The sequence below is a fragment of the Ictalurus furcatus genome, chromosome 17 (genome assembly GCF_023375685.1).
Source record: "Ictalurus furcatus strain D&B chromosome 17, Billie_1.0, whole genome shotgun sequence".
In the NCBI taxonomy this organism is placed as follows: Eukaryota; Metazoa; Chordata; class Actinopteri; order Siluriformes; family Ictaluridae; genus Ictalurus; species Ictalurus furcatus.
In genome coordinates, this window is record NC_071271.1 from 20407575 (window position 1) to 20423652 (window position 16078).

Below are 16078 nucleotides of genomic sequence, written 5' to 3' on the forward strand. Positions count from 1 at the left end.
TACCAAATCTTTTCAAAGGAAACTAGCTAGTACATGCTCAAAGACCCTGTTTCCTCAGGGGATTTCAACACACTCTAGTCGACTCCTTCGTTTTATGAACAAGTGGCCACTGGCAACACAAAGGGACGCAGGGTGACAAGTGTGTGAAGCAGATTTCTCAACTGGAACACTTGAACATTGACAACAACAATAGGAGCAATTCCTTGCAGCAAGTTATTAGCTTAATTTACTTCAAACTCTGTGCAGTCATATTGCTAGCTAGCTAACAGGATAATGCAGCAAAGCATCAACATCATCATCACCTGTGATGTAAATGCCTATTTTGAATGTTGAAAATGTTATTTAATATTTTATTGACCCTTACATCCACCGGAACAACTGCTGACTTTAAAACCCCAGAAAGTCCAGTGTAAAAAGTTACTCTTGAATTTGCATCTGTAGTGTTTGATGCATCGGGCATTTAGCAAAATTAAATCACAATGGTCTCTAATGGCCTTGGAGAGTGTACGTAGCTAGTACAGTTAGCTTGCTTTGCTAATCTGCTAACAAAGCCTAGTACATAAAGTGATGTGTACAAATTATATAACTGTGTTGGACAGTGCATGCCCACAAGTGCAAAACTATAAGGGACGTGAGTGACTTACACTTTTACAAAATACAGCATTACACTAAGTGATGTCAGACACTCATGTACATATTCATACAACACAACTTGTGATAGTTCACAAATCTGTTGCTTTGCTTTATTATTATAGCTAAGATACAACTTCCATTTTAAAAGGAGGGACAGAGGAGTTTGTAGAAAATTAGTCGTGGCTGGGATTGGTCGCTAAGCAGTGGTGATCAGTGATTGGTCACTAAGCAGTGGCGATCAGTGATTGGTCGCTAAGCAGTGGTGATCAGTGATTGGTGGTTGCTGGTCAATGGTGTTCAATGATTGGTGGTTGCGGTGCAGTAGTGATCAGTGATTGTTCGCTAAGCAGTGGTGATCAGTGATTGGTGGTTGCTGGGCAGTGGTGATCAGTGATTGTTGGTTGCGGTGCAGTGGTGATCAGTGATTGGTGGTTGCTGGGCAGTGGTGATCAGTCATTGGTGGTTGCTGGGCAGTGGTGATCAGTGATTGGTGGTTGCTGGGCAGTGGTGATCAGTGATTGGTAGTTACAGGGCAGTGGTGATCAGTGATTGGTAGTTACAGGGCAGTGGTGATCAGTGATTGGTGGTTGCTGGGCAGTGGTGATCAGTGATTGGTGGTTCCTGGGCAGTGGTGATCAGTGATTGGTGGTTGCTGGGCAGTGGTGATCAGTGATTGGTGGTTACTGGGCAGTGGTGATCAGTGATTGGTGGTTGCTTGGCAGTGGTGATAGGTGGTTGGTGGTTACTGGGCAGTGGTGATCAGTGATTGGTGGTTGCTGGGCAGTGGTGATCAGTGATTGGTGGTTCCTGGGCAGTGGTGATCAGTGATTGGTGGTTGCTGGGCAGTGGTGATCAGTGATTGGTGGTTACTGTGCTCGCGCCTGTTGGCAACTGGTCACGAACCTGCTCTCTCCCTGAACTCACACAAGCAGCAGCTGTTAGGGAAACTATTGCGCTGAGGCAAGCACAGAATGTAGTTAACATCTGCTCAGAAAGTCTGTCAGTTCGGAGCAATATACCTGCTTTCTGCTGAGAAACTCACTAAAAGTCCGCAGAAAATGGTATAAAGTTGCTAACAAAGGGCAATGTAAACACAACAGCTAAAGAAAGACGCTTCAGATGAAGTCGTTTAAACTGTTCAGATATCACCTCCTACCGACCTACTCTATTACCCCAGATCTGTTCAATCAAACAGTGAATTTATCAATATGCTACTTTAATGATTTTAATAAAAAATGCCATCACTGCTTTCCCTGAGGATGTCGCCCTGAAAGCACAGAAAATTGTGCCACCTCCACTCGAGCCTAACACACACTTCTCAATATTTATATAATGTCGCTACATTATTCTGTTTGAAAGAGATAGCGTATTATCCCTGGCATGCCTATGAAATTATTAAGATGCGCGCGCGCGCGCGTGTGTGTGTGTCCTCTTTCCTCGGCTCTGTGTGCGAATATAACCCTCCGGCATTAAGTTTGAACGCGCTTTATTTCCTCCGTGGATACATTTATAATCTACATTTTGCTCAGAGTTCTCTCTCTCTGTGTTCTTCTTCTTCTTTCTTTTTTTTTTTTTTTGGCAATACTGGGACACAGATGCAAAGATGTTAAATGAATAGCTTGAGGGTTATAAAGTTTATCATGACCTAAATGATCTGTTTGTGCACTGTAACTCATCGAGAGCTCATCCGTTTATTAATCTCTCTCTCTCTCTCTCTCTCTCTCTCACACACACACACACACACACGCGCGCGCGCAGGAACGCACGCAGCCCAAGGTCCTATGTAGATAGATAGACAGACAGATAGACAGATAGATAGATAGACAGATAGACAGACAGACAGATAGATAGATAGATAGATAGATAGACAGACAGACAGATAGATAGATAGATAGATACATCCCCTACTGCAGTAACACATGTGTGATGTGTGAGCTGCACTATGCCTTTTAAGCAGTTTAAGAGTTCTCTCTCTCATAGTCCACACACACAAACACACACACACACACACACACACACACACACACACACACCAAACCTTAAACCGATTGCAATCTGAACTAATCAAATAAAATCAACAGCTTCAAGGACGAAAGTTTTTCCATCGTGCCATTCATTCTGAACCCATTAATAACCTGGGCTACACACACACACACACACACGCACCCGCACACACATACGTTACAATAGACAGACGCTAAAAATGCGCGAACAATACCGCTTCATCACATTCGTCTTTTCCCTCGATTTAACAGCCATTTAACCCGATTAAGGGCTTCCTGATGAACTAAGAATTCCAGTTAAAGCTGATAAAGCACTCTGATGAAGGGTGCGAGGTCTCACCCCAGTACCAGAACTGGGAAAAACACTGCTGTAAGAGTGGTGGTACTGGTTTGACGCAGCGCGTCCTGGGAAATAAGACAAAAAACCCCAAACCCTGGCCATTTAATCCATGCTACAATGTGACACCTTAGAGTACTGCCGTGCAGAGGAAATCAAACCATGGAATAAAAAAACAAACAAACCCTAAAAGAATCCCCAAAGCTCTTACCTGTTCCTAAAAGGATAAGAGCGATGCAAAACTGCAGCATCTTGCTCCAATCTTCTCGCTCTGGTTTAAAAGCTGCGCGCTCGCGACGCACCGGTCCGGATGGCCAATTCTTCCTTCAGCGCCTCTCCAAAGCAGGACAGATCAAAACAAAACAAAACAAACAAACAAACAAAGAAGACTATACTCAAAATCACCAGCCTCGGACAGCGTCCTCAGTGTCTCTGCTTTGGTCCGAGAGTGTTCACAGAATTCCGTGATGGGTTCAGGGTTCCGTGTCCCTTCCGAGTTGCGAACTTTGTTCCCGGACGCTTTGTCTCGATTTCGCATCAGTCTGCAATCTCTCCGGTTATCGTGACTTCAGTCCTTTACTCCGAGTCGGCTCGGATCATCTCTGCACTGGGTTGTCCGCTCAGGAGTGCTGGAGTAGGAGCGCGCGCGCGCGTGTGTGTGTGTGTGTGCTGCTGGGCTGTGCCGATGCTGAATGAAGCTCTGATTTCCTCCGCAGCTGAACGCGTTTCAGCACCAGCCTTTGCTGAAAGCACCACTCGTATCCACACCCCCTCCGTTCCACCCCCTTCTGCGCGAGATCACACTCCCCACACTCCTCACACCCCTCTGCGCTCTCTCACACTCCTATACGAGCTCACAGACACCTCTGTTTGCTCTGGACTCCTCTCTTAAACAGCTCTGAAATATTTCACGCGCGCTGCACTCTTTACACAGCTGTACACGTTCTTTCACTCCAGTGCGCACTTTCACACTCCTTACAAGTGCTTTGTTCTGGCTTATACTCCTCTATGCAGCGTCATCTTTTTTTTCTTCTTTTTCTCCTGTGCTTTCTTGCACTCCTCTCTGCGCTATATAGAGAGCTCTAAGAGCTTTTTAGTCTCGTTTTGTGCACTCTTTAGACAGCTCTAACACTCCTCTCTGCACCCTCACATGCTCACAATCTCACAATCTATTACAATCTATTCATTCATACACTTTAGTACTCACTTTAGACACCCCTTTGCGCTCTTAGACTCCTCTCTGCATGTTTTAGACCATATAAGCTTTCATAGTTCCCTATGAGCTCTCAGAGAACACCCATGTTTTGCTTTGTATCCTCCTTCATGCACCCTTTAGAGCCCTCACGTTTGTCTCTGCACTTTGGTCTCTCCATCTCCTCTCCTTGCACTTCAGATTTCTCTATGAATTCTTTTTGCACTCTCTAGACAGCTCTATATGCTCTTACACTCCTCAGCATGCTCCCTACTCATTTTAGTCTCCACTACTTCTTTGTGCTCTCATACAGGGTACATCTGTCTTCTCCTATACACTCTTTAGTCTACGCAATATAAGACTGAGTACACTCTCGTAGCTGATTTTATGCTACTCTGTGCTCTCAGACGCCTCTTGTTGTATCATCTATAGTATGAATCTGTCATAGGGCGTCTGCTGGGTTCGGTTCTGTCCTTTCTGTCGGTTCAGGCATAAATAAAGAGAGATGGCGTTTCTCGTTTGGGAACTAGAACACCCACTCATGCACACTCCACTGGGCTACAGCCCCTAAGGACCTGCGATTAGTTTAAGAAGAAGAAAAGAAAATGGAGGCGGGGCAAGGCCTTAGACTCTTTAGTGCTAGAACAGTAGGGGGCTGCTTGGTTAAACACCAAAGTCCCCAGTGTTGAATTAACACCTCCAGGGTTCTTTTAATTCCAGCTGAACACAAAGGAATACTGTAAAGTGTTAATTTAACACTGGGGATTCTGAAGTCAGTGGAAAGTCTGTGGAAAAAGTAAACACGGAGAAGAATTAAGTAAAGAAAAACGATCTCATTTAAATGAAACTGTCTCGACTTATCTGTAGAATGTATCCAAACATAGCCAGCATGTCATATGTGTGTTTTAAAGTTATACAATTATAAAACAGCTTATTCATGCATCTCCCCATCATCTATCTATCTATCTATCTATCTATCTATCTATCTATCCTTCCATCTGTCAAACTTCATTTGATTCGTTTCATAAACCAAAGTACATTCAACTCTTTTTAATGTTTTGTAAATGAATTAGTAAATGTACAGTATATTGAATTCCATTGTACTTTGAAGATGTATATTTCTGTGAAGTCTTTATTTTTTTTGGCTCCAGATCCTCTGGCTAATCACAGATCGATAGACTGTGATTCACTGACATGGAAAATGTACTTAAGTTGTACTTATCTCATGAGAAATCGGTTCCATTTCAAATGATTTAGTGTGTTGTGTGGTTAGATTAAGCTCAGGTTCGTACAAATCGTATCGCGGGAATTGTTTTTAAATCCACACATTAAGCATTCCATAAATAAGTACCTTTAATCTGATTATTCATATTCTCAAAGGCATCCTCCCCTGATTACAAATACATGGTTTTTGAAATCAGATTATGTAATCCATACAGCATGTAGTCCATTACTACCCAACCTAGCTCATTTCTGATATCCACTAGGTGATGTAATTTATCAAGCACACCACCGTGTACCAAAAAAATTAAACGCCTTTCATTAACTGTGTGGTCCTGATCTGTGATGTCCCTTTTATCTGCTCTGTCTGTTGGTGATTGCAATCAACAGTGTGATAGAAGATCAATGAAGTTCACCCAGGTGTGAATCACATCAGCGCTGTGGCAGGTGGCTGGATATTAAAACAGAGGATGAAGCGTTTAGGACAAGCACTGAATCCCAAATGGCTCATGACTCTCTATATTACATAGGGTAGGAAATAATGGCTTGTACACCAAATGAAGTGCACTATATGCCCAGTAGGGGGCTATTTGGGCTTGAGCCAAGTGCTTGTCAAATTGTGTGCTTGCAGCAACCTGCCAATCTTAGATATTGTTGGTCTCTATAGAGTAAAGTGGTAAGTCATTTTGGCCAAGATCATTTCTCCTCCATCACTGTGGTTGGAAATGTATTATTGATGGGACTCTAGTTGTTCAGTGTGGTGTTGTTTGAGCTTGATGATGAATCAGAAATTATGGGAAGAAGGCTAGTAGGGCAAGGCTACTATAAGTCAATACTACAGGCAGGTGGTTTCCTGCTTCCAAAGCAATCTGAAGAGAGGTGAAGATGGATGTGACCAGCACTGGAGAAAGAGAGGAGCAGGGAAAGGTCATAAGAGATGTGCAGAGGTATCAACAACTATGGTTTATCGATAGAATTGACTATTTTAGACCTTTTTGCTACAATGATATGGAAGGCATATGAAAGCTATGCATTTCTGCTTTTTAAGCCAAAGTAGCAGTAAAATTCACTCAGCAAAACAACAACAACAAAAAAACAATTTACTAAAGGGAAAAAAGATGTTGAACTTGAAAGTAAAAGACACACTTTTACTTCTGGTAGTGGTTACTTTTACGTCATGCCAACTTTATCTAGATGAACTTTGTCCTGTGAATTCGGTCTTGTCAGCCAAAAGAAACAAAGTGGGTGGGACTGTGGTCTCTTTGGTTGGTAAGAAAAAAGATCACAATAGAGGGGCTGCTTATTCTTAAGTAGCGTTCACACCAGACTTTGCCTTACTGTTTTTTTTTTCTTCGCTGTTGCTTGGCTCACATTTGAAGAAAAAAAAAACCCAACAACCCAAAAACGTCTTGTTCACCAACATATACTTGTTTTTTTGTGTTTTTTTGTGGTAAAATTCAGTTTGTTTTTTTGTGTTTTTCTCTGCCTGCTAGGTTTTTCTTGTTAACATTGTTGGATGTGAAGATGTATTTTGGAGTAAAAGGGGAGGAGGGTGAGAAGAGGAGGAAAATGGGAGAGGAGACCTGCTTTGCAAAAATAGAAAAAAAGGTGGATAATGCGATGAGAAAAAGAGAGGAGGACGATGGGATGCCAGTAATGTAGAAAAACGAGAGAGATGATGCCGACACTGGAGGAAAAGGAAAATTAGACAAAGGTGCATCTGTAGTAGAGGAGAAGTAGAGAATGGAGCATGGTAAGAGACTGGAATTAGAGGAGGAAAAGAGGATGGCGAAGACAGGAGAGAAGAGGACAGGAGAGAAAGAGTTTGACAATATACCTGTATGAATAGAAGATTAGAAGAAAGCTGGGAGAAGAGGATGATGGTGGACTTGTACTGGAAGAGACAAGAGAGGATAGGATGATGGGATAAATGGATATAGACTGTATATTGGAAAGAGAGGCAAGAAATGCTGTAAGTGATGGGGCTCCTACTGTTTTATAGAAGAAGAGAGGAGGATTATGGGAAACTACAGTATATTAGAAGAAGAAGAGATGGAAATGATATAGGACAGCTGTAACTGGAAATTGACCGGTAGGTTGTTCCAGTCTTCTTGGAGAACGTGATAAAGTTCTTCTACAAGTACAATCCCAGAAATGTGATCTACTACTTAACAAAATACAAAAAGGTGGTTCTGGATCCTATCCTGGGAACACTGGGAGCTAGGCAAGAATCCACCCTGGATGGAATACTGGTCCATCTCAGGGCACCACACACACACACACACACATACGGTACTTACACCAACTGGTAATTTAGCGTAACCAATCCACCTTCTGGCATGTTTGTGGGTGATGGGAATAACAGCAATACCTGGAGGAAACCCACACCCACTAGAAGAATACGCTCAGAAATTCCACATAGACAGTAATCCGAGCTCAAGATCGAACCAGGGTTCTTGGAGTGATGAAGCAGCAATTCTACCCACTGCAACACCATGCTGCTATATAGAATAAAATGTAGGTTGCATAAGACATTTGCACGACTTGTACACTGGAGAAAGGGGAAGGGAAGGAAAATGAAGATGGTAGAGATCATCATTGGAGAAAGAGAAGAGAAGAGTAGAGGATGAAGGGCCAGCCACATTGGAGAAACATGAGTGACAGGAGTAGAAGGTGACTGAGATCCATATTGCAAGAAGAGAACAGGATGATTGGAGATCTATATTGGAGAAAGAGGAGAGGAAAAGGAGAAGAAGTAGGTGATGAGAGATCTATATTGGGAAAAAAAGAGAAGAATAGATGGAAGGATAGGGTTCATGCAGTGTTAAATGATCTACAAATTTCAGAGCTTCACACTAACCTTCTTGATAAATAGGGGCTGAATGTGTATTGGAAGAGCAAACTCAAAAATGGTTCTTAATTGATTGTATAGACTGAGTCGGCAGGTTATTAGTTACCCGATACCTAATAAATCATTAACTCAGTGTAAGGACTTACTTACTTGGATAACATGATGGTAAACATTGGAATAAATGTAAAATAAAATGAAAAATCCATCATCTGAAATCTGAACGTTTGCCAAAAACAACGGAAAACTTTCTTTGGCTAGTAATCTGCACAGTGAATAATAAAATCTGGAAAACAAGATGCAAAATCATTACACAACAATCCCATATCTCTGCTGACGTTCTGTTTAAACAGATTATAAGAGAACTAAGACGACAAAGGACAATTGACCAAAGGACAAAAAGTAAACACTCGTGGGACATTTTAAACATGTGATAGCTGGCAAAATGTAAATATTCACGTGTCCTTTGAAATGTTAACAGTGTACATGTTAATGCTGTGATACTCGTGATAATCGATCATTCTGACGTAATGAATATTTGAAATAAGTAACATGACTTATTAGTGATGACGGATACCTTTTAACGCTTTAGTGATTAGTTCCTGGATATAAATAAGACACACGTATTCGTGTGTGGTTATGTTTTGCTTTGTAGTGGAGCTTCATGTTATCACTTTTGACAAGCGCCACTGATTCTGAACAGATGAGACATCAGTTTTACATAAATGCATGTGCCTGGCTGCAACAGAGGAGCTCTTACAGATATTGGGATGGTTCATGTTGGAGTCACCGAACTACGTCTAGTTATTGCAGTAGTCTAGTGCTGCAGTATTTTTTTTTTGAATGCTTGAAATATACTATACAGCCAAAAGTTTGTGGACACCCAACCTTGCTTTGTGTACAGGGGCATTGTCATGCTGGATCATGTTTGATTCCAGTGAAGGAAAATCTTAACGCTTTAGCAAACACATTCTATACAATCGTGTAGTTCCAACTATGTTGCAACAGTCTGGAGATGGATTATATATGGGGTATATATAAAATGGGCTTGCTGTATGTAATAGGTATAATTTTTAGCCATATAGTGTACTTTGCTGGACTGCAATCTGCCATTTTGATGACTGCTATCATATGCTATCAAAGAAAATAACATCCCTGGCTGATTCAAATGGAAAATTACATTACATTGCTTTTTATATTAAATTTAGTGGTTAAAATGTCTTTAACCTCTTTTGTTAGTTCAATGAATATTTGTTGTTTAAATGACATCATTTCCCTGAGTTGATTTCTAGGTGAATTTTGATACTTTAATACTGGCAAGTTTTTAAAAAAAAAAAAAAAAGAACCAGCTTCATTTTTTCAGAGTGCACAACATCTAAAATGTCTCTCGCGCCAAGTCTTTTAAAAGCATAAATTATTCAACTAAAAATATAAAGGCAAGTTTTTGGTTTAGGTTTATTAATAATAGATACGGTTTGATATTTACTAAACTGTTCTGTGAAAGAAGAAGCCGACAGTATGGATGTCACTTCCAAGGTAATTGTAAGAAAAGTAATAAATTAAGCATGAGGCGAAGTGCTATGGAAATGCGACTCCCCAGGAAATGAGAATATTTTAACAAAATATTATCTCAGTCTCCATTTGACCCCAGGGTCAATTAGAAAAGAAACGTCAACATCGGCGAATGTGCCGGTCCAAAATTAAAACAGGAGCTTCCTCTCCTGTGTAATTTGCAAGGCTGATGCAAAGTTAAAGTGAAGCCTGTGTGTTTTCTCCAGATTGCTGCCTAATTGCACAGGACAATGAGGAATTGATTAGGACAATTAGGGGTAAGGCAACCTGAAACACGACGACATCCGCAAACAAACACAGAAAGTGCTTCTTGCATATGAGGCAGTTTCTGTGGCATAGCTGAGCACCTGTTACATTACAGTGCATTAGATACTGATGTTTCCCATTTCAGCCTACAACAGTGGCTTATAGTACTGCAGAAAAGCAAAGCATCTCTCATCTAGCGTATACTATGTACATTTATGAAAGATCACCATATGAGATATACTCAACACAAATCACATTTACACAAACTTAGTATAGAGTATGTACTGTAAGTGGAAAAAAAACCCAAAAAAAAACATGGTGGAGTGGAGTGGGGTGCTGTTGATTATTTTCCAATAGCAGCACTAATAAATGAGGAATTTTCAAAAAGTGTTTTATTTTAATTACTACACCACAGCATTTTTCCAGCATGAACAATTTTGTATTGATGCAAAAACATTTAGCTAAATTTAACGTTTTGGAACGTCTGGGAAAGAAGTTAGTTCCAGTTAGCATTTACATTATAGCAGCTATAAACAGTTGTTCCCTCACCAGCCTCTCTCTCTGTCTGTCTCTCTCTCTCTCTCTCTCACGCTCTCTCTCTCTCTCTCTGTCTCTCTCTCTTGTGCTCTCTCTCAAAGTTAATAAGACATGTGCGACATTTCATGTTACCAAGAAACCACAAACCACTAGTAACTTAAAAAAGTAAAAGTGTAAAAAAAAAAAAAATCTTGGCATTTGAAATCACAAGCTTGTGCTCACGAACTCCACCGTGTACAGGTATACACAGTACACAGTAGATATTTTTGATTCAAAAGCAAATCTTTTTGAATGAGTCTGTAGTGAGTTTAATGAGTGAACAAATGGGGTCTAAATCGATCACTGCCATATACACTACCATGTTCAATGCCATATACCCCAGTCATTCCTTCTGTTTAATTGCTGCTGATGCAGGATGGGATCCCTTTTGAGTCTTTTTTTTTTTTATGCCATTGTTTCCTCTGACTTTTGTTATTAAAGATCTTGATTTCTGTAAAGCAGCTTGGTGACAATATCTGTTGCTCTACACATATATAAAATCAATCACGTGCATACATTCTCATGTTCTCATTCCGTGCATCAGCTGAGGTCAGTGAGTTGTGTTTGAGCTCAAGCTCATTCAGGCTAAGCTGGAGATGTCCAGTGCTTCATTGCATAGACGTACAATCATATGTAAAACAAAATGGCAACAATTATTAACTATTAAACACTACTCAACTGAATGAATCACTTAACTGAACAGGCTCAAAGGACTTCTAAAAGACTCAAAATCTGTTGCATAGTACACTATATGGTACAGTGCTGTGAAAAAGTACTTGCCCCCATCCTGATTTCTAAATAGTTTTAGATCTTCAAACGAAATACAACATAAAACAAAGGCAGCCTGAGTAAACAGAGAATACAGTTATTTATTTTACTGAAGAAAAAAAATGTTATCCAACACCCATGTGAAAAACTAACTGTAAAATCCTAAACGTAAAATCTGTTTGTGCCACCTATAGCAGCAGTAACTGCAACCAAATGTTTCAATTGGAGACCAGTCTTTCACTCACTTCCAGGACTAGGGCTTACTCCTCTGCTTTGGATCACTGTCGTGCTGCATAATCCAGTTGCAATTGAGTTTCAACTTAGGGACTGAAGACCGGACATTCTGCTTTAGGATTTTCTGGAAAGAACAGAGTTCATGTTTCCCTCAATTATTGTAAGTTGTCCAGGCCCTGAAAAACAAAGCATCCCCACACCATCACACTTCCACCACCATGCTTGGTAGGTATGATGTTCTTTTTGTGGAATTCTGTGTTTGGTTTAGTTTGGTGATGTAACAGGACCCCCGTCTTCCAAACAGTTCTACTTTCGACTCATCAGGCCACAGAACATTCTCCCAAAAGGTTTGAGGATCATCAAGGTGTGTTTTGTCAAAATTCAGACGAGTCTTAACGTTCTTCTGGGTTAGCAGTGGTTTTCACCTCGCCACTCTTTCATGGATTCTATTTTTACCCAGTGTCTTTCTGATAGCGGAGTCATGAACAGTGACCTTTATTGATGCAAGAGAGTCCTGTAGTTCCTTTGATGTTGTCCTTGGCTCTTTTGTGACTTCCTGGATGAGTCGTTGCTGTGCTCTGTGAGGAATTTTGGAAGGTCAGACACTTCTGGGAAAGTTCACTACTGTGCTGAGTTTTTCCATTTGGAGATAATGGTCCTTTGGAGCCTTTGAAATAGCTTTGTAACCCTTCCCAGCCTGATGTATTTCAATCACCTTCTTCCTCATCATTTCTGGAATTTCTTACAATTTCAACATAATGTGTTACTGGGTAAGACCTTTTAACCAACTTCATGCTGTTGAAAAAGTTCTATCTAAGTGTTGATTTGATTGAACAAGGTTAGCAGTAATCAGGCCAGCTGAACCCCATTATGAATGCAGTTTCATAAATTTGGAGAATTAGTAACTATGGGGCAAATATATTATCACACACGCCCAGTATTGGATAACTTTTTTGCTTCAACAAACAACATTATCATTTCAAAATCTGGAATGAGATATTCAACAAACACATATGAGCGCTATGGTTATGGTCAGGTGTCCATAAACCTTTGGCGATATAGTCTATATAAAGCACGGTTGCATAAAGGTCAAGTGTATTACGCTGCTGTTTGTCAATGTACTGATTGTAAAGTCTCCATTACATTTACAGAAATGGAGTAGCTTGGGGGGGGGGGGTGTACTGTGTTAATAAATGGCCTACAGTTACAGAGCTGTCCTCTGTATCATTGTGATACAGAGGACAGCAGTTCTGCAATGTCTTTTTATTGAAGGAGTATGTCATTGCAGTGGCAAAATACACCAGTGTGCTATAATTTCTTGATAATACTCCTGCACATTGGAGCCATCCAGCAAAACTGAAAGGCTATATTTTATTTCCATTGAAAGCTACAACGGTCACCGGTGTACTTTTATTGTAAATATTTTATTTTATAGACATCTAAGGGGCAATTTGGGAAGAAGTGGTTTAAAACGATATTTCTGTATGCTACCTTTTAAAGAAATTATTATTCTTATTCCTCTGCATCTGTGTTTCTTCTCCATCCAACTGCTTACATTTTTTTTTCTCTCTCCAGCGTCTTCTCTAACTCCTATGATACCTGAGGGAATGATAAAGTAGTGTTTCTGTGCCTTATCTGCTTGGAGTTGGAACTAAATAATACAAATGTGGAGTTGCTGGACTCCCTGAGGACCAGATTTGGGAATCCTGGACCTGCTTGATGCACATGACATTCTACAGATTGTTGGAAAATACCGAATGAGTGATGCCTCAGCATTCAAATAAGTTGGAGAGATCATTGTGAAAATTTGACAGGGAAAGTTTGTCACGCTTTTGCAAATGTCAGAATGAATTATTAATCGGAGTTAGTATTTGCATATTGTTATGATTTTATTTTAAGAGTCTTGTTCTGTCCATTTGGAGTACAGGCACGACAGTGCTTTTTCCTCGTATGAATCGTGACCTTATGTGGACTCAGATCAGCTGTTTGTCCTGGTTTGGAGTCATCTCGAAGACACAGCAGGTCTCTCTGTCGAGCACAGTGTGTCCTGCACTAATCCCACAGCGAGCTCTCCCAGATGGGCTGCCAGATTTAGATCAGCCACTCAGACACACTCACCAGCATCAGCAGACCTCAGAACTGCACAGATCTCAACCGAATTATATTGATTGCTCCGACTAAAGTTATATCCAAGGGGTGACATATTGTCACTGTCACAAGATGACAGGTTTGAACTGATTTGGTAGATAATGCATCGTTTTCATGGTGCTGCCTGAACAGTTCAGTGATCTCATAGCACTTATGTAGCACTGTGATGTTCTTTTCCTAAGGTGCCTGTAATTTAACAAGAGGATGTGAACGTTACGGGGGAAAACAAGACTGTCATTTTTAAGTAAGTCTTTATTATTATTATTTTTTTTTAAAAAAAGCAAGCATGCGTTAGATATTAAGCTGAGATGCAAAGAAACAAATGTCATTTTCACTTTATTCTAACATGTCTAATTTCTTTTAACAAGACCTGAAAGGTACATTTTTATTTCTAAATACAGATGAAGTCATAGTTAGTAATGTGTATTGGGATCAATGGGAAGCCGTGCATTTATGCTGAATTCTGTTCAGCGGTGAACCATCTGCATCAGGTTTAGTATATTTTATTAAATTATATTATATCTACTAAGAAAACAGTTTTACATCAGATACATTATAGCGTGGACATCATACACTACCAATACATTAACTTTGGCATGTGTCATTCATTTATTCAGTTGGGGTAACAATGGAACCAATCCTGGGAACAACAGGATCAAGGTGGGAATATAGGACCATCCATCGCAAGCCACCATGCATACACACATCCACAATGAGGGGTAATTTACTGTCACCAATGCACCAATATGTTTTTGGTAAGTGGGAGGAAATCTGAGAACCCAGTGCAAGAACAAACCCACACAGAAACATGCAGAGAAATTTCACACAGAGAGTAGCTCAAGTTCAGGATTGACTGGGAGCCCTGGAGCATACAGCTCTGTTATGATAAAATATTGTTTTTTTTTTTCTCTATGTAATGTAATTTGGGGACGCCTACTAGCCTATTAGGGAGGTAAGTAATGTTACTAGGGAATTCCAAAAAGACAGTTATTTTGTTTGTGAGTGAGTACATTTCCCGGCACTTAATTCTCTATGTGGACAAATGAAAGTTGAAAGGAAATAGTGTCAAATATACTTTTGCAATATCACACAAGCAAGAGTGCTGTTATTTGGCAATCACAGCCATGTCAATATTCAGTTCTACAGCATGACTCCGAGCACAGTATTGCTATTTTATAAATAAAAAATTAATATAGAGTAAATGACATTTCAGATACAAGATGGCTATATACAATATTTTGTTTATTTTTGCTCCATTAATGGAAATTGATCCTGAGGAAGCCACACTCACTGACAGACCATCAGCTAGCTGGCTTGCTTGCTTCTCCTTGGGCCCATATTGATTAGTATGTTCCTGTTATAGGTGCATCCAGTGAAAATGGCTTCCCTTCTTCCTTTTTATCTTCATCTGATGAGCTTTGATATTTAAAGTCAACAGTTATATTCATGAAAAAAATGTATCATTAGCCATGTCCACTGATGATATCATTAACTCTACCATAGTAACTTTTTTCAATGTAACCAACTATTACTTGGCAAATTAGACAATATAACAAACGTTAGTTCCCGTATACAAAAGCACACATGAATACGTCTCATAATCTCCCCAAACTCTAATGCCTACGACTGCTGTTTAATTACTTATCCAACTTAGATTTTTCCCCCTATTGATTTAGTAAGAAAGCACTCAGTTATCGCCATTCTATTAAATCGCTACACATTTATAATGATAGTAAAAATAATTGCCTTTCCGTTTACTTTGAAGTGCTGGTGTAACACCTGTTCATTCAGCAACCTGTCCTGTTGAGAGTGGCTTACATCAGGCGTTACTCAGGATAACAGCAGATTGTTTGCTCAAGTAATTAAAGCTGCTGTGGGCCAAAACAGCAGGGAACCACAGCTGGGAATTCCCTGGCCATTGCATGGCTACTTAATTATCCAGACAAAGCTGAACCAAAAATTGCGATGCTCCACCTCAGGGGATGTCCAATTTTAGAACACATAAGAATGTAGTTTTAACGCTATAACATACAACTCACTGTGACAGGGACAGGATACCTCATTCAGCCATGCTATCTGATTTTTTAAACGGGTATAGGTAAACATGTGTGTGTGTGTGTGTGGTCACTAATCCCTGACTAGAATTTTAGTGCTTACAGTGTGTTGATGAAGTGGTCACTTCTCATTCTTTGAGACACTGTTAGAAGTAAATGATATTATATATTGTGCTACATTATAGCCTTAGAGCTTCAGGGTTCTGGGGCTTGATCCATCATGTCCATGTCTAGCTTCATCTCACC

General features: G+C 40.2%; 1 protein-coding gene and 1 long non-coding RNA gene across 2 annotated transcripts in view; one reads left to right on the forward strand and one right to left on the reverse strand.

Annotated features, from left to right (window-relative positions):
* Window positions 1-3990, reverse strand: part of kirrel3l (kirre like nephrin family adhesion molecule 3, like) — a 49461-nt gene extending 45471 nt beyond the window's left edge. Inside the window, exon 1 of the mRNA XM_053646849.1 lies at window positions 3185-3990. Coding sequence (XP_053502824.1) covers window positions 3185-3224 — 40 coding nt within the window. The 5' untranslated portion in view covers window positions 3225-3990. The remainder of the gene's footprint in view (window positions 1-3184) is intronic.
* Window positions 3991-13778: 9788 nt separating this feature from the next.
* LOC128621640 (uncharacterized) lies at window positions 13779-15098 on the forward strand. The gene is made up of 4 exons (XR_008388297.1): window positions 13779-13857; window positions 13938-14022; window positions 14180-14269; window positions 14396-15098. It is a non-coding gene; the product is annotated as an uncharacterized LOC128621640 (long non-coding RNA).
* Window positions 15099-16078: the final 980 nt, after the last annotated feature.